This window comes from Haematobia irritans, chromosome 1 (genome assembly GCF_050003625.1).
Source record: "Haematobia irritans isolate KBUSLIRL chromosome 1, ASM5000362v1, whole genome shotgun sequence".
Taxonomy (NCBI): domain Eukaryota; kingdom Metazoa; phylum Arthropoda; class Insecta; order Diptera; family Muscidae; genus Haematobia; species Haematobia irritans.
In genome coordinates this window covers 110,486,922-110,511,885 of record NC_134397.1, presented here as the reverse complement: position 1 = coordinate 110,511,885, position 24,964 = coordinate 110,486,922, and the positions used below count along the sequence as shown (strand labels likewise).

Below are 24,964 nucleotides of genomic sequence, written 5' to 3'. Positions count from 1 at the left end.
GTTTGTTCGAAAGTTCCCATTGTCTCTTTGTTACATCATAATATAGACGATATAATTTTTCTGGATTGGTGCTTCTTCTTAATTGAGAGATTTCCATTATAATATTACATTTCGGTCTGATATATGCCTTACGACATGACTAGTGAATTTACTTTCGATTCGGATGATCTTGTTATATATTGTGCCAACCTAGAGGAGATCTTAGGCGATGATGTGTCAGACTCCCGGGTGGAAGTAGCTTTGCAGGATTTACACGATAGGTGGACTAATGTTAACAAAGCATATAGGGCTGTCTGCGTAGCACAAACCCAACTCGCAAAGGAAGAACTCGAAGCAATTGGGGTAAAATATGCCACCTATACAAAAGATTATCATTCATGCAAGTCCAAATTATTAGATTACCGAAAAACTTCGGCCACGATCTTCCCTGCAATGTGTTCTGTCCAACATTTGGATGATACCACAGACTCCGCAAGTTATATCAAGGGTCCGCCGTGCGATACGGAAATTTTCTATGGTAATTATGAGGAGTGGCCTTCCTTTAGGGATATGTTCATGGCTGTGTTAAGGGAGCAATCCCTTAAATCTCACAGGGAGTTGTCGAAATGGAGTGAAATGGATACATTTCTCTCAAATCGTTATCAAGTGGTTGAAAGGTTCAATAGCATTCAAGGCACGAAAGTAATATCCCGCAAAAAGACAGATTCAGAAATACACACATTTAGTACGAGTACCAACTTCAGCCCAAATGCAGGCTTTGTGACTCAACTCATTTTTTGAAGAACTGCCCACAATTCAACAGTTTAGACGTAGCGACACGCAATGATTTTGTTTTGAAGAATAATATCTGCCTTAACTGCCTTTCTCACAATCATATGCGAATGGAATATAAAAGTAAATATCTTTGTATATATTGTAAAAAGAACCATACACTTCTACATTACCCGAATACAAGAAACGTGAACGAAAGAAGTCGCCTCAATAGCTGTCGCATATAGAGGCGACATTTTCCACATTCGGGCGTTCCTCGATCAAGGATCCGAGAGAACCTTCATTTCCAAACGGTTACAACAGAGTCTTAGGCTTGAAACTGAAATTAAACGTTTTGAAATCCGAGGAATGGGTGGCAGCATAGTCGCGAACTCGAACTCCTCGTGTAATCTTGTTTTGTTCTCCTCCAAATACGACAAATATGTAAATATACAGGCCATTGTGGTTCCCAAAATTACCCGTTTGTTGGCGAACTTCGTCTTACCAAAGTCTAAATATCCCATGGAGGAGATTCGTGACATGGAATTGGCCGATCCAGATTTCCATTCTCCAGCCCAAGTTGACCTATTGATCGGGAGTAATGCTTTACCAGAACTACTGCTGGAAGGAGTAAAGAAAATTGGGGGATCACTCATAGCACAGTCCACAATCTTCGGATGGGTTATAAGTGGGCCTGTATCAACAGAAATGATATCGTCACTCTCGCTCGAAGTTAACGAGTGTAAATCAATTACGTCTGTTTTGGGAACAGGAAAAAATTTCAGTTCCACCACCAGTGTCCGCTGACGACGAATTTTGTGAGTCCCTATATGACACTACAACCGCTCGTAACTCAGAAGGACGCTATATAGTTCGACTGCCTTTTAAATCTAACTTTTCAGTCAATATCCCAATCGGTTCATCCAGACCCTCTGCTCTCGCCCAATACACATGTCAAGAATCAGTTTTTAGAAGACATCCAGAAATGCATGAGGAGTACTCTAAAATTCTAAATGAGTACTTAACGCTTGGTCATGCAGAACCAACATCATCCAAGGAAGTTATTGTAAAGAATTCATTTAGATCCTTCTACCTACCGCACCACGCGGTATATAAACCCGACAGCACTAGCACAAAAACCAGAGTGGTGTTCCATGCTTCGAAGCGTTCCAATTCGGGAAACTCCCTCAACGACATTTTGCACATTGGACCCAGACTTCAATGTGATCTTATGTCTGTTATATTAAATTGGCGATAATATAGGTTTGTTTTATCCGGCGACATCGAAAAGATGTACCGCCAAATATTGGTGCACCCAGACGACATTAATTTCCAAAGAATACTTTTTCGACCAATCCCCATGGCCCAATTCAAGATTTTGCATTAAAGACGGTCACATTCGGCGTGGATTGTGCCCCGTATTTAGCCATACGCACACTGATACAGTTGGCCCGCGACGGCAAAGAAAAGTTCCCACAAGCGTCGCAAATTCTCCTTAAAGAAATATATGTGGACGATATTTGGTCTGGTGCACACGATATTGACACAACCATTGATAATTTGCATCAACTCATGGAGCTTCTCATGTCTGCAGGGTTTAAACTAAGGAAAATTACGTCCAACTGCCACTAAATCCTATCACCCGTCAATAAAGAAAAATTATTGCATTCCGATTTTCTGAAATTGCAAGAAGAAAGCACCACAAAAACTTTGGGTACAGAATGGAATGCCCTTTCAGATTGTTTTTCATACAAAATAAATCCCATATCTCCAACCACAACAATAACCAAACGGAAATTGCTTTCATTAGCTTCTAAATTATTTGATCCTGCTGGGTGGATATCACCCATTATTGTTCAAGCAAAATTGCTGCTTCAGCAAATATGGTTAGATGGCACAGACTGGGACGAAGATGCAAAGCCTCACACAACCCAAAAATGGAATCGTTTTGTAACTGAACTATCATCTATATCTCTAATCGAAATTCCCCGTTGGATCCATTTTTCGCCGCGATGTCAAACACAACTACATGGGTTTTGTGACGCCTCACAAAAGTCGTACTGTGCGGTTGTGTACATTAGAATCCAAAATCCTGACAGCGTTCACACAAGCATTTTAATATCGAAAACAAGGGTGGCACCTATTGAACCGATAAGTCTCCCACGTCTGGAGTTGTGCGGAGCTGTACTCTTAGCTAAGCTAGTGAAAACACTTTTAATAACCATCCCCGTTCCAAACTCTGATATAACATTATGGTGTGATTCATCCATAGTTTTGAGTTGGTTGGAAAAAACCCCTTCGGTTTGGAAGACATATATCGCAAACAGGACGGCTCAAATAATACGAGATGTGGGTAATACCAAATGGAGACATGTAAGGAGCATGGACAACCCCGCGGATTTAGGCTCAAGGGGATGTACCCCTATGGACCTAGCCGACAACTCACTGTGGTGGTATGGCCCATCATGGCTGGACAAACCACAGAAAGAATGGCCGTTATGAGAGTGGACCAGATATTCTTGAAAGATTCTCAAACTGGGGTCGAGCTATCCGCGTGATCGCTTATATGTTTCGATTTTATAATAAAGTTTCGAAACGGTCCCAATTACCAACCAGCGGCTTCATTACACATGCCGAATACCGAGCAGTCAAATTTCTTTTGATCTCTCTAACACAGCAAAGATACTACGGCGATGAATATGCTTGTCTGTCTCTATCCAAGCCAATCTCAAAGAAAAGTCCATTATTTACATTAAATCCTTTTATTGACAGTGCTAATGTATTAAGAGGGAATGGTCGTATTATTAACTCTAATTCTTCTTACAATGCGTCCCATCCCATAATATAGCCGGTCAAGTCAAGGTTCTGTACAATGTTTATAGATTTCACACGTAATCAATGCATACAGCATGCCGAAAACAATTTGATGCTTCGAATTATCCGAGAAGAATATTACGTTTCCCGTCTAAAGTCCGCAATTAAAAAATGCATTAGGAGCTGTAAAATTTGTATTCTTTACAAAAAGAGAGTTCAAACACAACTTATGGCACCACTTCCCATGGAGAGATGTTCATACTCTCCCCCCTTCTCCATTACAGGGTTGGATTTTGCAGGTCCATTGTCGGTCAAGTCTGCACCTGTGCGAAATGCTCCTTACCTCAAGTCATACGTTTGTGTATTTGTGTGCTTTAGCACCAGAGCAATTCATTTGGAATTGTGCTCTGATCTCTCATCTGGATCGTTCAGAGCAGCATTCATAAGATTCGTTGGACGTTGAGGATTATACCATAGGATCATGTCGGACAATGGGACAAACTTTGTGGGGGCTGAACGAGCAATCAAACATGAGTATGCACAATTTCTCAATTCTGTTTCCAACGATATTGCCCAAAAATATGCATCCCATGGATTGCAATGGTCATTCATTCCCCCACACGCTCCTCATATGGGTGGTCTATGGGAGGCCGCCGTTAAATCTTTTAAAATTCATTTCAAGAAAGTAGCACAATGCCATAAATACACATATGAAGAATTATCAATACTGCTAACTCGAATTGAAGCAATCCTAAACTCTCGGCCGTTGACCCCGATCACAGATGATTCCATGGAAATACTCGCTCTGACTCCGGGACACTTCCTAAGGGGGTCTCCTCTCATTGCTTTGCCCGAAGTTTTCCTGATATGTCATTGGCAGATAAATGGGGAAAATTGAAAATATTGCAGCACGAATTTGCGCGCCGCTGGAAAGCTGAATACCTCAACGAATTACAAAAACGAAAACATGGCAACGGAAAAAAGATAACTTACAAACTGGACAATTGGTGGTCATCATAGATGATTTGTTTCCATGCGAGTGGAGGCTCGGAAGAATTAAGAGCATTTATCCGGGGCAGGATGGTTTCGTACGAGTGGCGGATATACAGACCCAATTAGGAGTTATAACCAGAGCAATATCTAATATTTGTATCCTACCCAACAACACATAAAATATCTCTTAATTCTCTTATAATTGACACATTTACTCTCACCACTATTCACATCCCCATCATTCATACTCATTGCCACTAACTCACACTTTTTACTCATACAAGTTTAATAATCTCTGTTTAATTTCTTCCCACAGGATTTCAGGAACTAAAAATATTTATTGATGTTTGGTTTGTAAAAACTTTCACGGACTACGACATTGTAGTCGATTTTCTAGAATGGGTGTAGCAAGCCGTCGTCGAGCAGTGCGATTACATGGGTATTGCCTAAACTGTTTGGCACTTTCCCGTACATCACAACGGTGTCCATCCCTTGACCTCTGTAAGAGATGTGGTGGCGAACACCATACAATGCCACATCTCCTGGTGTTAGAGCGCATTAGGGGTGCAATTACATGGGTATTTCCTAAACTGTTTGGCACTTTCCCATACATCACAACGGTGTCCATCCCTTGACCTCTGTAAGAGATGTGGTGGCGAACACCATACAATGCTACATCTCCCGGTTTTAGAGCGCATTAGGGGTAGGGATGTCCGGCGCACGAGGTCTTCAGATAGTACGGGCAACGCCAATCATCGGAGACTACATCGAAATAATCTTGAATATCCTTTAGAGGTGGAAGAGATTCGCATAGGGGCAACCATCACTTACGCAACCAGCAAACGAGGAAGGGCGCCCACCACAGGCAACGTGAACGGTCAAAACCTCGTCGACCTACTCACGATAAAAGAACACCATCAGGAAATGCGAAACAGCATATCCATATATAATAATATATATGGCATCCTTATTCAACCGTCGAATTGAACGGACGTGTTTTCTAATAGCGGAGTATTTCATCGTAATAAGTACTTATTACGAATTTCACGTGTGGTGGAAATAATAAACCACCATGCAGCGAAATTCAAAGTCATCCACTGGGTTGCTAACTTCAGGGCCCAGTGGACGGGTAACGACTGAAGTTATAAATTTGGGCAGCGACCAAGAGTCAGGCCCAATTAGTCGACCTGTAGACGGGTCGACTGGCGGTGCCACTTTGGCAAGTCGAACCTTTTCTAAGGTGACGACATCAAAAGGAGGCAATCCCTCTCGAAAGAGATTCAAGGAACGAAGAAATGCTTTGTTTATCCTAAAGAAATTAGGATCAGTCGACCCAAGCACGTTGTCGGTTAAGCAAAGCGATTCCTTAAAATGGGCTCAAGGAATTCTTGAAGCTGGAAAAAGGGAACGATCATCGGATGAGCTGCCATCCTCTAAACGGGATCAAAGATCGTTTGCCTCAGTTGCAAAAGACAGCCTTGTGATGGCTATTATTAATAAAGGAGCATTGGACGGTATGATTCCAAGGCAAAAATGGGGGGAAATTGAGAACGCGATGTCTGGTGTCTACTCAGAAGTGCGAAAAAAGTTTCCCGACCAAGTCCTCGACGGCAAGATGCTGGATGGTATCAAGGACGATATAAGTTAATAGCTTTTGCAGACCAGAGGTCTATGGATTGCTTTAAAGCTGCATTGATGCTAATTGGTGAAGTTAGGGAAGGAGCCGCTTTGGAGTTAGTCGATAAAAAAGACATACCGGCTAAACCTAGAGCACATGCATTGATACCGGCAAACCCTCCTGATCCTGAGTCAATACTAGAGAGACTAAAAGAATGTAACCCAGATCTTCCAACCGCCGATTGGAAGGTTGGTCGTTTGGATGAGGTGGAGGGACCAAGACGACATGCGGTGTTTATATTAAACATAGAGTCGCTGCCACATCTAGCCCAGACCCAAGGACGCGTAAGTTATGGCTTTCAAACGAACTAAACTTGTTTCTGCTTCCTTCATTGAGCAATGCGGACACTGTCGTAGCCAGTCTAGAGATATCCACATGCAAATATTGGGTATCTTCGGTCTACATGGGACATGATAGGGAGATGCCACCCTGCGCCGTTAAGACCTTAGTTGAGGAGTCACTAAAAACAAAGACAAAACTCATTATGGGATGCGATGCAAATGCACATCATAGTATTTGGGGAAGTAGTGATACTAATGCAAGGGGAGAGTCGCTAATAGAGTTTATTTTGCGTACTAACCTGGTAGTTTGCAATAAGGGAGATGCACCAACCTTCGTCACCAGGAACAGACAAGAGGTTTTGGACGTCACCTCTCCGAAACTGAACGATAAGATATCTGAGTGGCAAGTTTTGAGGGAACATAGCTTCTCATATCATCGCTACGTCAGTTTCAGATTGGCTGTTCGTACTTCAAAGACCATATTTCCGCCAAAATGTTAGGAAAGCTGATTGGAATAGGTATAGGGAATTGTTCAATTTGATGATACCGGAAATGCCGGAGACAAATATGAGTACTGTGCAAGATATCGAACACGCAGTGGAGCGGATTACTAAGGCCTTCAACATGTCACTGAAAGCTGCTTGCCCTAGAGGAAAGCCAAGGGGAAAAACTCGGCCGCCATGGTGGACTACGGAGTTAAGTAATATGAGGAAATCCTGCAGGAAGCTCTTTAACAAAGCAAAGTCCACAAGAGCTCCGGAGGATTGGGACACTTACAAGATGAATCTGAGAGCATATATACGAGAACTGAGAAGGTCTCAACAAAACTCTTGGGATGATTACTGTAGCAGTATTGAGAATACGTCAGAGGCTTCCAGACTACGGAAGGTACTAGCATCCACTAACCCCGCTCCGGGTTTCATTAAAACATCGGAGGGAAATTGGACAACGTCCAGTGAGGAGACGTTGGAGGTACTTTTGGATACACACTTCCCTGGAAATCAGACGGTTGAATCACGTTCCGGCGGTGTAACAGAGGCTCAGCGATCATTTCCTATCGAGGAAATTGTGTCGGAATCTAGAATAAAATGGGCTTTAAATAGCTTTGCACCATTCAAATTCCCCGGACCTGATGGAATTACTCCGGCGGAGTTACAGGCAGTGGCTGAAAGAATTATCCCCTGGTTGACGGTGATATATAAACGATGTGTAAACTTAGTATATATTCCAGAAAAGTGGAGGGAAACAAAAGTCGTCTTCATACCTAAGGCAGGAAAAGCCTCTCACTCGAGTGCGAAGGATTTCCGACCAATCAGCTTATCCTCATTCCTACTTAAGACCCTGGAGAGGATGATAGACATGTATCTTAGAACTAGCGTGGATTCAAGTTTGCTCTCGAAACGACAGCATGCATACTCGAAGGGCAGGTCGACTGAGACCGCATTGCATGAACTAGTCAGCTTTATTGAAAGCTCACTATCTGTCAAAGAATACACAATCGTGGCGTTTCTAGACATCCGGATGACTGAGAAATTGGCGAAAGATAATGGTCTTGGTGTAAATCCAGCAAAGACAGAACTAGTCATGTACTGCAAAGATCGCAAAACTCCCACGGTTAGGCCCATTTCCTTAGGGGGGTACTGAAATTCCCTTTGGTGAGTGTGCAAAATACCTTGGCGTTATTTTGGACAGGAAGCTGAATTTTAGGCTTAATATTGAAGAGAGGGCGAGAAAAGCCACGGTAGCTTTGTACTCGTGCAAAAAGGCAATAGGGAAAAAGTGGGGACTAAAACCAAAAATTGTGCATTGGCTATACACGGCAGTAGTTAGACCTATAATGCTATATGGTGTTGTAGTCTGGTGGCCGGCACTTCAGAAACCGACTTGTTTAGATAAAGTTCAACGTATGGCGAGCTTATGTATCTCAGCCGCATTTAGTAAGACAGTAAGACACCCTGGCAAAACCACTTTTCGACAAAAAGTTTGAAACTCTAATTCCCAACAGTGAGGCGTGGTGTACACAGACCCCGGGGAATAAAAGATATATAGATTTCTATACTGATGGCTCCAAATTGAATGGGCAAGTGCGGTTCGGAGTATATTCTAACGATCTGGAAATTCGAATAGCGAAAAGATTACCTAATCACTGTAGTGTTTTTCAGGCTGAAATATTGGCAATAAGAAAGGTGGTGAATTGGCTGAGAAATAATGTTCCAACAAATATTGGCATTAATATATACTCAGACAGTCAACCTGCAATAAAATCCTTGGACTCTGTGTTCCTTAACTCGAAAACGGCCATAGACTGCCGCAAATCTCTCAACGAGATGGCTGAGCAGTACAATATTCACCTAATATGGGTGCCTGGCCATAGGAACATACCGGGGAACTGCGATGCAGATGTGTTAGCAAGGCTAGGAACTACCTTACATATTCCAGGGGAACTAGAATCTGTTGGTATGCCTCTGGTCACCTGCAAGCTCTTACTGCGTGAGAAGGCTGTTAAGATGGCCAATATTCGATGGGAAAATTGCAAGGGTTGTAGCGACACCAAGCAAATATGGCCCCATTTAAACTTAAACCGCACACTAGATATGCTAGTGTTCTCAAGGCGTCAGATAGCACTCCTAATATCTGCTATAACGGGTCGCTGCCTGATAGGCGAATTTGCAAAAACTATAGGAGCGAAGTATAATGACTATTGTATGAGCTGTCATGATGCGGAGGAAAAAGAATCAATTAAACACCTCTTGTGTGAGTGTCCTGCTTTTTGTGTAAGGCGTAAGCGAATTTTAGGAGCATATAGCTTTAGATTACTGGCTGACCTGGAAAACGTTAACTTAAGCAGTTTGTTAATGTTTTTGGATCAATCTGGTTGGTTCAACAAAAGAAAATAATAGAGAAGGTTCAGTGGTTAAGACTAGAAGTGCCCAAATGTAATAGGTACTTTTAGCTAAATGTGGTATCACAATGGACTGAATAGTCTAAGTGAGCCTGAAATTTAATCAGGCTGCCATATATATATATATATATATATATATATATATATATATATATATATATATATATATATATATATATATATATATATATATATATATATATATATATATATATATATATATATATATATATATATATATATATATATATATATATATATATATATATATATATATATATATATATATATATATATATATATATATATATATATATATATATATATATATATATATATATATATATATATATATATATATATATATATATATATATATATATATATATATATATATATATATATATATATATATATATATATATTTCATTTCATTTTTATTGAGTACCTACAAGATTAAAATCTTATAATTACAGTGCAGGATTATAAATGAACAAATAAAACATCTCCGATTAATAATAAGTACAATCATTAAATTTAAAGATAAAAAGAAAATAAATTAGAATTAAAATGAATAAAATTTGTATTAATAATAATAGAAAAAAATATTTATATAGAAATTACTTTTAATATTCAATTGCATTGTATTATTGATGATTGAAATTGAAATTGTGATACTATGTTATATCTACAAGCAAATTTTTAATGATAAATATTCTAATTTTGAAATAAATTTTGAATACTCTTCTTAAAAGATGATGCGTTGCTGATGCATTGTATATCGGGTGGTAGAGTGTTCCAGAGACGTATTGTGCCAATAAAGAACTGCCATTCGGATACAAGACTTGTCCTTAGGTTAGGTTAGGTTAAAGTGGCAGCCCGATTAAGATTCAGGCTCACTTAGACTATTCAGTCCATTGTGATACCACATTAACTAAAAGTACCTATTACATATGGGCACTTCAAGTTTAAACCGTTGAACCTTCTCGATTATTTTCTTCTGTTGAACCAACCGGATTGTTCCAGAAACATTAGCAGACTGCGTAAGTTAACGTTTTCCAGGTCCGCTAGTAATCTGAAGCTATATGCCCCTAAAATTTGCTTACGCCTTACACAAAATGCAGGACACTCACACAAGAGGTGTTTAATTGATTCTTTTTCCTCCGCATCATGACAGCTCGTACAATAGTCATTAAACTTCGCACCAATAGTTTTTGCAAAATCGCCTATCAGGCAGCGACCCGTTATAGCAGATCAGGAGTGATATCTGGCGTCTCGAGAACACTAGCATATCTAGTGTGCGGTTTAATTTTAAATGGGGCCATATTTGCTTGGTGTCGTTACAACCCTTACAATTCTCCCATCGAACATTTGCCATCATGACAGCCTTCTCACGCAGTAAGAGCTTGCAGGTAGCCAGAGGCATACCAACAGATTCTAGTTCCCCTGGAATATGTAAGGTAGTTCCTAGCCTTGCTAGCTCATCTGCTTCGCAGTTCCCCGGTATGTTCCTGTGGCCAGGCACCCATATTAGGTGAATATTGTGCTGCTCAGCCATCTCATTGAGAGATATGCATCAGTCGATGGCCGTTTTCGAGTTGAGGAACACAGAGTCCAAGGATTTTATTGCAGGTTGACTGTCTGAGTATATATTAATGCCAATATTGCTTGGAGCATTACTTCTCAGCCAATTCACCACTTCTCTTATTGCTAATATTTCAGCCTGAAAAACACTACAGTGATCAGGTAATCTTTTCGCTATTCGAAGGTCCATATCTTTAGAATATACTCCGAAACCCACTTGGCCATCCAATTTGGAGCCATCAGTGTAGAAATCTATATATCTTTTATTCCCCGGGGTCCGTGTACACCACGCCTCACTGTTGGGAATTAGAGTCTCAAACTTTTTGTCGAAAAGTGGACTCGCCAAAGTGTAATCCACTACGTTAGGCACATCTGGCATTATTTTGAGGACCGAACTGTGACCGTAACTTTTTTCCAACCACAGCGATAACTCGCGCAACCGCACAGCTGTTGTTGCAGCTGACTGTTTGGCCAAAATGTCTAAAGGCAATAGATGCAGTATGACATTAAGGGAGTTTGTTCCTGTCTTGCTGAATGCACCTGAGATACACAAGCACACCATACGCTGAACTTTGTCTAAACTTGTCGGCTGGTGAAGTGCCGGCCACCAGACTACAACACCATATAGCATTATAGGTCTAACCACTGCCGTGTATAGCCAATGTACAATTTTTGGTTTTAGTCCCCACTTTTTCCCTATTGCCTTTTTGCACGAGTATAAAGCTACCGTTGCTTTCCTCGCCCTTTCTTCAATATTAAGCTTAAAGTTCAGCTTCCTGTCCAAAATAACGCCAAGGTATTTTGCACACTCCCTAAAGGGAATTTCAATACCCCCTAAGGAAATGGGCCTAACCGTGGGAGTTTTGCGATCTTTGCAGTACATGACTAGTTCTGTCTTTGCAGGATTTACCCCAAGACCATTATCTTTCGCCCATTTCTCAGTCATCCGGAGGGCTCTCTGTATAATATCTCTAACTGTTGATGGGAATTTTCCCCTGACTGCTAGCGCCACATCATCTGCGTATGCCACCACTTGTATCCTTTCTTTTTCTAGGGAAACCAGAAGGTCGTTTATAGCAACATTCCAAAGAAGAGGTGATAGAACTCCTCCTTGGGAAGTGCCTCTGTTCACATACCTTTGTATGTTTGCTTGGCCTAGTGTGGCTGAAATGCGCCTCTTCCTTAGAAGTTCGTCTAACAGCCTAAGTATACCTGGATCAACATTCAGAGTTGTCAGTCCATTTAATATCGAGCTCGGATGGACGTTATTGAACGCCCCTTCGATGTCTAGAAATGCCACGATTGAGTATTCTTTGACAGATAGTGAGCTTTCAATAAAGCTGACTAGTTCATGTAATGCGGTCTCAGTAGACCTGCCTTTCGAGTATGCATGTTGTCGTTTCGAGAGCAAACTTGAATCGACGCTAGTTCTAAGATAAATATCTATCATCCTCTCCAGAGTCTTAAGTAGGAATGATGATAAGCTGATTGGTCGGAAATCCTTCGCATTCGAGTGAGAGGCTTTTCCCGCTTTAGGTATGAAAACGACTTTTGATTCTCTCCACTTTCGTGGAATATATGCTAAGTTGATACATCCTATATATATCGCCGACAACCAGGGGATAATTCTGTCAGCCACCGCTTTTAACTCCGCCGGAGTAATTCCATCAGGTCCGGGGGATTTGAATGATCCAAAGCTATTTAACGCCCATTTTATTCTAGATTCTGATACAATTTCCTCGATAGGAAACGACTGCTGAGCCACTGTGGCACCGCCAGTGCATGGTTCAACCGTCTGATTTCCAGGAAAATGTGTGTCCAATAGTACCTCCAGCGTCTCCTCACTGGACGTTGTCCAATTGCCCTCCGATGTTTTAATGAAACCTGGAGCGGAGCTCGTGGATGCTAGCACCTTCCGTAGTCTGGAAGCCTCGGACCTATTCTCAATGCTGCTGCAGTAATCATTCCAAGAGTTATGCTGAGCCTTTCTCAGTTCTCGCTTGTATCCTCTCAGATTCTTCTTGTAAGCGTCCCAATCCACAGGAGCTCTGGTGGACTTTGCTTTGTTAAAGAGCTTCCTGCACGATTTCCTCATATTACCTAACTCCGTAGACCACCATGGTGGTCGATTTTTCCCCCTTGGCTTCCCTTCAGGGCTTTCAGTGAAATGTTGAAGGCCTTAGTAATCCTCTCCACTGCGTGTTCGATAACTTGCACAGTGCTCATATTTGTCTCTGGTATTTCCGGTATCATCATATTGAACGATTCCCTATACCTATTCTAGTCAGCTTTCCTAACATTTGGCGGAAATATGGTCTTGGTTGTATGAACATCAAATTTGAAACTGATGTAGCGATGATCTGAGAAGCTGTGTTCATTTAAAACCTGCCACTCAGATATCATTTCATTCAGTTCTTGCGAGGCCAAGGTGATGTCCAAAACCTCTTGTCTGTTTTTAGTGACAAAGGTTGGGGCATCTCCCTTATTGCAAACTACCAGATTAGTACGCAAAATAAACTCTATTAGCGACTCTCCCCTTGCATTAGTATCACTACTTCCCCATATACTATGATGCGCATTCGCATCGCATCCCATAATGAGTTTCGTCTTTGTTTTCAGTGACTCCTCAACTAAGGCCTTAACGGCACATGGAGGCATCTCCCTGTCATGTCCCATATAGACCGAAGATACCCAATATTTGCATTTGGCTATTTCTAAATTGGCAACGACAGTGTCTGCATTGCACATTGAAGGAAGCAGAAACAAGTTAAGCTCGTTTTTAGCAATTATACAGGCTCGATTTACATCATTACCAGTGTACTGCAATAGTTTGAACCCCGGAGTACTTAATTCACATATTTTGTTTCTATAAACATATGGTTCTTGAATAAGAACTATATCTATGTCCCCTTTCATCAGGAGAACTTTTAAGGCAGCACATGCAGCCTTACAATGATGAAGATTTATCTGGAGGATCCGTAGGACCATCGAGATTTTCAACAACCGTCACATCAGCCGCTTCAATCGAGTCATCAAGAATGTCCTCTTCAGAGATATCGGTGACTCTCGCAATAGGTTCAACTTTGGTGAGTTCTGAGGCAGTAGAAGCCTCCTCACGCATACGGTATCTATCCATGTCTTCAAATGTCTTGGTATCCCCCTCGACTTCGCAAGAGGATCCGCTTACTTCTGATTCAGACAGAAGCTTGTCCATTTCTGAATCCTTTAGCTGATCGTTTTTATACATCTTCATTTGGATATAATGAAAGCCATAACATACACGGCCCTGGGACTTTGCTAGATGTGGCAAAGACTGAGTGTTCAATATAAACACTGCATGCCGTCTTGGTCCATCCACTTCATCCAAACGGCCAACCTTCCAATCAGCTGTTGGAAGATCTGGATTGCATCGTTTCAGTCTATTTAGAATGGATTCAGGGTCAGAAGGGTTTGCAGGTATCCACGCATGTGCTCTAGGTCTAGCCGGTATGTCTTTCTTCTCGAATAACTCTAGAGCAGCTCCTTCCCAAACTTCACCAATTAGTATCAGAGCAGCTTTAAAACATTCTATAGACCTTTGGTCCTCAAATGCGACTAGCTTAAATCGTCCTTGATACCAACCAGCCTCTTGGTGTCGAGGATCTGGGCCGGGAAACTTTTCCAGCACCTGTGAGTAGACGCCAGACAAAGCATTCTCAATTTACCCCCATTTTTGCTTTGGAACCATACCGTCCAATGCTCCTTTATTTATGATAGCCATCACAAGGCTGTCTTTAGCAACTGAGGCAAACGATCGTTGATCCCTTTATGACGATGGAAGCTCATCCGGTGATCGTTCCCTTTTTCCAACCTCAAGAATTCCTTGAGCCCATTTTAAGGAATCGCTTTGTTTAGCCGACAACGTGCTTGGGTCGACTGATCCTAATTTCTTTAGGATAAACAAAGCATTTCTGCGTTCCTTGAATCTCATTCGTGAGGGATTACCTCCTTTTGATGCCGTTACCTTGGAAAAGGTTCGACTTGTCAAATTGTCGCCACCTGTCGACCCGTCTACAGGTCGACTAATTGGGCCTAACTCTTGGTCATTGCCCAAATTTATAACTCCAGTAGATACCCGTCCACTGGGCCCTGAAGTTAGCAACCCAGTGGATGTCTTTGAATTTCTCTGCATGGTGGCCTAATATCCCACCACACTTGAAATTCGTAGTAGGTACTTATTACGATGATTTTATCCGCTATTAAAAAACACGTCCGTTCCGTTCGACGGTTGAATAAAAATTTAGCTTGTCCTTATAAAGGGTATTATATTCCCATTTCTATCAGATCTGGTAAACCGAATTTTAGCATAGAGATAGCTGGGTTTCCGTTTGTAAATCAATTTATGTAGAAATACTAACGACTTGACATTAAGCATTAAGCAGGGTATTAAAACTAAAGCCAAAGAGGGAGTTTGTGACATGCGAAACATGACTATTTCTAGAGGGAGGTCATTTGCGTACATGCAAAATAATAGAGGTCCAATTATAGAACCCTGTGGAATCCCTTTCGTAAATGGTAATGGCAATGAAAAAGTATCTCTGGTGTAAACCGTCTGTAACCGATTGTTAAGATAGGAAGATATGAGAGAGGTAGCAGTAGGTGAGAAATTGAAAAATCTTTGAAGTTTTAGACATAACATTTTGTGATCAACAGTATCGAAAGCTTTTGAGTGATCTAAGAGTACAAGAAAACTAGCATGGTTCTCATAAATATTTCTCGTAATTGACTCCGATACTTCGATCAGTGCACTCCCACAACTATGATCTCTGCGGAAACCAGACTGCCTTTCAGATAACAAGTTACCGCGAAGAAGATAATCATATATCTGCTTATGTAAAATCTTTTCGAACACTTTAGAAACACAACACAAAATAGCAATGGGTCGTGACTCTGAATTAGATTTCGGTATCGGAATAATCTTTGCATGCTTCCATATCGTGGGATAAGTACTGGAGGTCAGAATTGTGTTAAATAAGTAGGTGCAAAGAGGTATAAGTTGAGGGAGCAGTATTCGTATAAACCTGGGATCCATTCCATCCAGGCCAATATATATATATATATATATATATATATATATATATATATATATATATATATATATATATATATATATATATATATATATATATATATATAATATATATATAGATAGATATATATATATATATATATATATATATATATATATATATATATATAATATATATATATATATATATATATATATATATATATATATATATATATATATATATATATATATATATATATATATATATATATATATATATATATATATATATATATATATATATATATATATATTATATATATATATATATATATATATATATATATATATATATATATATATATATATATATATATATATATATATATATATATATATATATATATATATATATATATATATATATATATATATATATATATATATATATATATATATATATATATATATATATATATATATATATATATATATATATATATATATATATATATATATATATATATATATATATATATATATATATATATATATATATATATATATATATATATGTACATCGTGAGCGGAATAGTGAACCGAACTTGAATTTATTATACCCTCCACCATAGGATGGGGGTATATTAACTTTGTCATTCCGTTTGTAACACATCGAAATATTGCTCTAAGACCCCATAAAGTATATATATTCTGGGTCGTGGTGAAATTCTGAGTCGATCTAAGCATGTCCGTCCGTCCGTCCGTCTGTCCGTCTGTCCGTCCGTCCGTCTGTCCGGCTGTCCGTCCGTCTGTGGAAATCACGCTAACTTCCGAACGAAACAAGCTATCGACTTGAAACTTGGCACAAGTAGTTGTTATTGATGTAGGTCGGATGGTATTGAAAATGGGCCATATCGGACCACGTTTACGTATAGCCCCCATATAAACCGATCCCCAAATTTGGCTTGGGGAGCCTCCCGGAGCAGCAAAATTCATCCGATCCGGTTGAAATTTGGTACGTGGTCTTAGTATACCGTCTCTAACAACCATGCAAAAATTGGTCCATATCGGTCTATAATTATATATAGCCCCCATATAAACCGATCCCCAGATTTGACCTCCGGAGCCTCTTGGAGGGGCAAAATTCATCGGATACTGTTGAAATTTGGTACCTGATGTTAGTTTACCGCCTCTAATAACCATGCAAAAATTGGTCCATATCGGTCCATAATTATATATAGCCCCCATATAAACCGATCCCCAGATTTGACCTCCGGAGCCTCTTGGAAGAGCAAAATTCATCCGATCCAGTTGAAATTTGGTACATGGTGTTAGTATATGGTCTCTAACAACCATGCAAAAATTGGTCCATATCGGTCCATAATTATATATAGTTCCCATATAAACCGTCCCCAGATTTGACGTCCGGAACCTCTTGGAGGAGCAAAAGTCATCCGATACGGTTGAAATTGGTACATTTTGTCAATATATGGCATCTAACAGCCATGTAAAAATTGGTCCATATCGGTCTTTAGTTATATATAGCCGATGACTTATTACACAAAAATTGGTCCATATCGCCAAAAATAGTCTACCAAAACTTTATTTCCATAGAAATTTTGTCAAATTTTATTACTATAGAAAGTTTTGTCAAAATTTCATTTCTATAGAAAGTTTTGTCAAAAGTTTATTTCTATACAAATGTTTGTCAAAATTTATTTCCATAGAAAATTTTGTCAAAATTTTATTTCTATAGAAAATTTTGTAATCTACCAAAACTTTATTTCCATAGAAAATTTTGTCAAATTTTATTACTATAGAAAGTTTTGTTAAAATTTCATTTCTATAGAAAGTTTTGTCAAAAGTTTATTTCTATAGAAATGTTTGTCAAAATTTTATTTCTATAGAAAATTTTGTAAAAAAATTTATTTCTGTAGAAAATTTTGTCAACATTTTATTTCTATACAAAATTTTGTCAAAATTTCATTTCTATACAAAATTTTGTCAACATTTTATTTCTATAGAAATTTTTGTCAAAATTGTATTGCTATAGAAAATTTTGTAAACATTTTACTTCCATAGAAAAATTTTTCAACATTTTATTTCTATAGAAAATTTTGTCAAGTTTTTATTCTATAGAAAATTTTGTCAAATTTTTATTTCTATAGAAAATTTTGTCAAAATTTTATTTCTATAGAAAATTTTGTCAAGGTTTCATTTCTATAGAAAATTTTGTCAAAATTTTATTTCTATAGAAAATTTTGTCAAACTAGATTATATACGTATTTAATCGCCTTTTTTTGTTTAATATATACCCCGTATGGGCTAACTTACAATTTAGAAGACAGTGTTAAAAAGTTTTACGATACCTTGCCATCGGCAAGTGTTATCGCAACCCAAGTAATTCGATTGTGGATGACAGCCTTTAGTAGAAGTTCCCACGCAATCCATGGTGGAGGGTACATAAGATTCGGCCTGGCCGAACTTACGGCCGTATATACTTGTTTTCTTATTCAATTTGGTTTTAATTCGTATAAATTTACCATTTCCCAATAGACTAAAATGCATTTTAAATCGAAAATGAAATTACGTGTCGTCATTTTGACGAATGATGACTGTCTAGGGTTATCAAGAATATTTGGTTTTTATGCATATTATATGGTAAATATGGTAAGTTACAAGTTAAATGAAGAATTAAAAATATATTTCATTACATGGTGTTAATTTTTAACAATTTTCATTATTGTTTCCATTTTTTCCAGCAAGATATGTGAAAAAATTACCTACGATGAATAAAAAAAGGATAAGTCAAAATGTACAAACAGCGAGTTCAAATGAACTACTCTCTGTTCCACGTGGTCATAATTTTTATTCACAAAAAACATTGTATTAAGAACTTTCATCATAAGTTTTTATAATAAAGTACTTTGCTTAAAGAAAGTTTAATTTTAATGTTTGAAAATTTTCATAATAGCAAAACGGTTTGTTGTTCCTTTAATTATTTAATTTCTCTGTACTGTGGAATGATTGATTTAAAAATAGTTTAGTCGTCGACATTTTAAAGAGACTGTTAACCAATTTTTATTATCGGGTTTCCCACAAAATAAGCAAGTAAACCAAAATAATACTGACTTTTTAACTTGGTAGGGGTATATAAATCTTATGGTGTTGTAAAAATGAACTAAACTACAATGTTATAGATGAACTAAAATTTAAGAGAATTATAAACTAGACAAGTTGAAAAAAATCTTAAGGGCTAAAACATGGTCAATATTACTACAGTTTAGTTCATTTTTGCAATGGAAAAGGGTTCACTGTTTTTCAGTGTACGATAAAATGCAGACATTTTAAATTTATTGCTAAAATTGCGTAAAACATAGTAATTTAATATATCACCTTAAATGAATTTGTTTTGAAGTGAAAATTAAGTCCATTTCTAGAAGAGCATTTTTGGACATGCTTTAAAAGTAATGATTTAGAAGGACTTCTAATTATTTTTACTGGGAGTTGGAATAGGAACGTATTGATAATAAATCAGGAACATAGCACCAATAACAGATGTGCTAATTTCGAATATACTGGTTTAGATAGGCAAGTCTATAACTATGAAACGATATCAATGAAACGATTAGAATTGTATACAAAGTTTTGTAGTGATTATACAGAGTAATACGGCAACATCATAGCAACAAAATCGTAAATACTTTGAACATAAAATACAATGATCGATAATACGAAATTGATAGCAGAGGTTGAAAAAAGAAACAAATCAGGATTTATAACAGGCGAAAAACAGTATGAAAAAGTCTTCAGCGTTACGTTTTTCTTCAATTCTAAATTAAAAAAAAATCTTAAGAAAAAGCAAGAAAATTGGCTTAAGCAACCATAAACAATTTATCAAGGCGACAGACCATGGTAAAAACTCTCAAAAGAATTTCTGCAACAGCAAGAAATTTTCATATAAATTTCATAGGTAGCAACGACAACAACAACTGTAGAACTCAGAGGACAGCGAACCTTCAATAAATGACCTCAAGATGCAAAGGAAATCGACAATAGTAACAACCTTTATAGCACCGTCAGCATCATCAACCATCAAGAATCAACATTAACACGACATCGACAAAGGTCGCCATGTGCATCATAAGCCATCATCATCCTCCAGTTGAGGATTTTGGTTGCTAGTGAATCTCCCCTATATTTACCGCACTGATTCCAAAAGATACACAACATAAGCATCAGATCCAATAACTTGACCAATATAAGACTTCATCTGATGCATGTGCATTGGTGTCCTTGAGCATTGTCATGGTCATAAACAAAGTTCCCTTTTCTTTGTTGTCATCCATTCTTGGGTCTTTATGTTTCTCGTGAGGATAATATGGGATTTCTTATTGGTTCTGCCTGGCATCACTAGCAGCACATAGCCAACGGAGTCTAGTCTTCATGGAAATATTGATTCCATGTTTCGTTGTTTGCAACATGGATGTATGTGGGGACGTGTGGGTTACAAAAGTTCACTTGGCATAGGGCTGTCCTGGAACGTCCCTTTTCCGCATCGGTTTCTTCATGAGTTCTTAATAACTTTGATTGGCTTCCTTTAGCCGATTAAGTTAATAGAGAGGAACAATCGCACGCAACTGTGACTATGGACTCTGGAACTAAGATGTTTGATGAGTTTAATGACTTGATTTCATAAATCTATGGTATGAATGTTTTAAACTTCTTTCCAAAAGGAGATGTTATAATCAAACATTCACCTCGATTAGACGGTTTTAAGGTTGCTACGATAGTAATCTTGGGCGAGCATAAATCTAGTATTATCGTGAAATTTACCAATTGTTGATTCTTCTTAAATATTGTTGACTTAAAGTGCATCTAAATAATAATACATAAAAATAAAAAAAACATAAAACACATAAAAATAAAAATAATACATAAAATGAACAAAACTTGCTGAAAGAAAGAAATGCGCCATCGAAGAGATAATCAGGAATTATCGATCAGAAAGGAATTCTACAAAGTGTATGATGATAAGAATAGCTAGATGTGGACAAAATCTGGAGCGATGTGAGTAAATGCGTAGCAAAAACACGTAGCCAAAAAAGCAATGAAAATATTATATTTGGTTCCGGAAGTGATGCAAATTTGCGCAATGAATTTTACAGGGGTCGCTGCACTAGTTCTTCAGACGTGATGATATTTCAGCATTTTCGATTTTATTAATATTAAAATGTTACATTTTTAATACATTGTTAGTCAATTTTCGTCAACATCATTTATCATCCCTGATGAGAGCTATAGTTGTGGCCGGAACAAGAAACGTTTGTGATACTAATGCTTCCACGAAACATTTTTTCGCTTTTTGTGAGTAATAGCAATGATTCACATAGTTCCAGTCAAGATCCTATACGTTCGTGTCTTAAGTCGTTTGTTTTCTTTCCATTAGGAAATAGTTTAGGTGTAACTGTTTATATAGCAAATCTATCTCCATAATTTCTTAATTTGTTACGTATTTGATTAAAAAAACTACGCGATTTGGCGTTTCACTTATCATACATTAGTCATTCGCCCGTGTGTATTCCCAAGATTGGCCCTAAAAAATTCAAAACGTAGAAAATATTCTTCAACACAATAATTCAGTATAATACGTCAGTATTTATAATTTATAGAATATTAAAAATACATTGATGACGTTATTCATTAAACCGTCAACATTCATACTAGAATATGATGATAATTTACGTACAGCAGCATGGATCGAACAGGCTGCTACCATCTAAGATTAAGAAACAAACAAACAGTCCTCAAGAATAGCTGTCAATGTAGACATTATGACCGGCTGGCTGAGACTAACAGTGGGGCGGGAGAATCATACAAAGTGCTGATTTGTAATGAGCAATATTCTGTAATACCAATAAAAAATGTTAATCACACATAATAATAATATATTCTATAATTCAGTCAGGAAAGAAAAAAAACATGGCTTGTGCTTATGCCTTACCTAGAGAAGATGTTTCAAAACAAACCAGCAATTGCCAATATGATTAACCATCTATTCATCGATCCTCTACTATTCATCCATCTAGAAAAAATATTGATTCAATCAAATTAAACAAAGATATAAAGACACTAATAGACAGACAGACAGACAGACAATAAAAAATAGATAAACACAGGGTTTAAGCTACAATGTTGTTGCCTATGGAAACATCTTAATACTCAATGATGTCGTTGTTGTTTGACTAATGGCTCCAAAATGCTGGAAGGGGTAGAAGAATATTTTTTTTCTGTTATGTTACAGTCAAGGACGTTGAAGGTCATTCGTTGACTCTAAATGTTAAAAGGTTACTGCTTACGTTACAAATGAATTGTTTTATTAAAGAAAACACACAAAGAACATATGGAATTATTTAATGATGATAGTGATGATCTTCCTAGGCATTTAGTCTTTTCCGCTACTACATTTGTTTCTTTGTTTGTATCCACCATTCATCCCAAAGTGGAGGTATGTTCTTAAAAATTACCATAGGCAGTTAATAATTATTCAGCTTTTAATGGTAGAGTTCACGGAGTTGTATGTTTAGCTAAACCCTCATAAACAAAAAGAGTCGTTTCTCCAGCATATATCCCAAGCATAGTATGGAGGAAACAAGTATATTTTTGGATATTGCGAAATATTACTAAAATTTGTTTGTCCTACGCCTATAGAAAAAATTATGAACGGCGTGCACGTTTCAAAATGATCCGTTCATGAAAGTGAATCAACACACATATGGTGTCAAACGGAGAAAAGACATTGTCAATCTGACAACGATAAAATGATCAGAAAACGTAATGGTTACGAATTTATATCATGCATGCACGTTAATAACTTTTAATGCCAAACAAGAGCTATGAGCACCCAGGTTTGAATCCCGCATCGGACAATTTTTTAATCATTGTGTCAGACCTATCGTGTAGTATACCGATCGTCTTAGAATTTTATTCTGAGTCGATTTAGCGATGACCGCTATCTGTCTGTTCATGTACTTTTGAGTGAATTTTTTAAGTATGTATCAAACATTTTATGAACTAAACGTGGGTATAAAGTTCAATGACCGTATACATAAGTTCAACATGAACTAAAGCAAAAGAACATTTCCGTGCTATTGCCACAAATAGTAAGAATGAACTACTGTATGGTTAAAATTGTCATGATTTGGCGCCAATGATTTTCTTCTTTATTTTAGTTCATTTTTTCTTCTATAAGAGGGTGCAGTTAAAAATTACAACAGGGCATTAAATTTTCCTGGTATTAACAACGCTTTGTAAAAATCTTAAAATGTGGAGTTAGTTCAATTTTCGTAGGAGTTAGTTTATTCTTCTTATAAAACAGTTTGCTTTTTTCGTTGCAACTGATGGTATCGTCAAGTATGGCAAATTTGGTTGAAATAAGTTTGTCTTACACTGTTAGAAAAATATGTTTCTCATATGATCCGATATAAACAAAATGTGTTTCGGGCACAATTTGTAAACACAATATGTTTAAGTTCAAACATGTAATGTTCCTAAACTAACACTAAATGTTTGGGACACATATATTAATATGTTAGAATATATTATGTTTGGGGCATGAATGTTTCATAAAAATAATATGTGTGAATGTAAATTTCGAGTAAACATACATATGTTGTGATATTTTATTCAGAGAGCGACAGAAAGAGCGAATAAGAGAGATGGAAACCGGGAGGGTTGACGAAAGATATCAACATAACAAAGCAGTGGAATGAAAAGAGAACAATTTCTGTGAAACCGCTTGTATGTTGTTTCGGAAAACTGTTTTATGATAAGGCAAAAAATTTGATATGCTTAAGTCGACATATTATTTTATTTGAATATTAGAATGAGTATTGGGAGTAAAGAAAATAAACAGTCGCAATCAAGAGAATAGACAATAAAAAAGCAGCATGTGTTTTCGCCTTGAGAGCAGCCTTTAAAATTACACAATAATTGATTAAAAAATTAATTGATTTAATTTGAAAATTTCAATTAATTTTTTGATTGATTCAATTAAATATTTAATTGATGTTGATTGCAAAACTCAATTAATTTTTTCAATTAAATTGTGTTTCAGTTTGATAAAAAATATATATTTTGAAATAATTTTCTATTTAAAAAAATCCATCACTTTTTTTACTGACTTAGTCTTCCGAATTTGATTAAAATGTTAATTGAATCAATAAATTTTTTAATTAAAAATTTAAAAATTTTCAATCATTTACTTAATTAAATTAAGGTTTCTATCTTGATTAAAAATTTATTTTTATCAATTAAATTATTAATTGAAAACAAAAAAAAACAAAATTCAACTTCAATCAACTTTTTAATTGGAAATATTTTGGTGATATTTTTTTCTGTGTATGGGTACAATTTTTTTCTTGGTTCGTTAAAAGAAATCGGAACGTACGAGGAGTAAATCAAAATATTCAGGCAAAGGGAATTAAAAAAACGGTGGAAAATATGCAAAAATTACAAAGGGATCTTCATAAAAATAACGAAAGGGCACTATACTCTTTTTGGAGTTGGGACAGTAAAATGAAACAAGAGGAAATAGTGAAAAATTAAACAGTAAATGTATAAAAACAAAGTTTTGTTTCTCTTTATTAATAAGTAGTCCAAGAGGAGTTGACCGGCACCTTCAAATATAAAACCACGCATTAAGTTCGTTTGCAACTAAAACAATTGAAAAAGAATTATTTAAGAAAAGTAAAAGGCAAACAGGGTCATTTTAGAGCGATAATGCCAACTTAATACCGGCCTTAAAGGTCAAAATGAAATTAAGTACAAAACACGATAAGTTTTAAATCCATTTAAAACGGTGTCAAATGCTGGTAAAAAAAAACTGTTCACGCCTAAATAAATTTATGTGT

The 24,964-nt window shown here is 37.1% G+C and overlaps 2 protein-coding genes across 2 annotated transcripts; both read left to right on the top strand.

The window, feature by feature from the left end:
• The first annotated feature begins 1,119 nt into the window (after positions 1-1,119).
• LOC142230948 (uncharacterized) lies at positions 1,120-3,252 on the top strand. Its single transcript, XM_075301566.1, has 4 exons — positions 1,120-1,492; positions 1,536-1,973; positions 2,126-2,278; positions 2,405-3,252. Exons 1-4 carry the CDS (start codon positions 1,120-1,122, stop codon positions 3,250-3,252), a joined length of 1,812 nt encoding a protein of 603 aa, XP_075157681.1.
• Positions 3,253-4,045: 793 nt separating this feature from the next.
• On the top strand, positions 4,046-4,462 carry LOC142230942 (uncharacterized). The gene has a single exon (XM_075301560.1). The coding sequence runs from the start codon at positions 4,046-4,048 to the stop codon at positions 4,460-4,462; it is 417 nt and encodes a 138-aa protein (XP_075157675.1).
• The last annotated feature ends 20,502 nt before the right edge of the window (positions 4,463-24,964 follow it).

Excerpts from the sequence above, each read along its gene's own strand:
- LOC142230942 (XM_075301560.1), top strand. The coding sequence starts at position 4,046 with ATGTCGGACAATGGGACAAACTTTGTGGGGGCTGAACGAGCAATCAAA.
- LOC142230948 (XM_075301566.1), top strand. The coding sequence starts at position 1,120 with ATGGGTGGCAGCATAGTCGCGAACTCGAACTCCTCGTGTAATCTTGTT. Across the intron at positions 1,493-1,535 it reads CTCGCTCGAAGTTAACGAGT|TTCCACCACCAGTGTCCGCT; the intron begins GTAAATCAATTA and ends AAAAAATTTCAG. Across the intron at positions 2,279-2,404 it reads TGTGGACGATATTTGGTCTG|AAAAATTATTGCATTCCGAT; the intron begins GTGCACACGATA and ends CCGTCAATAAAG.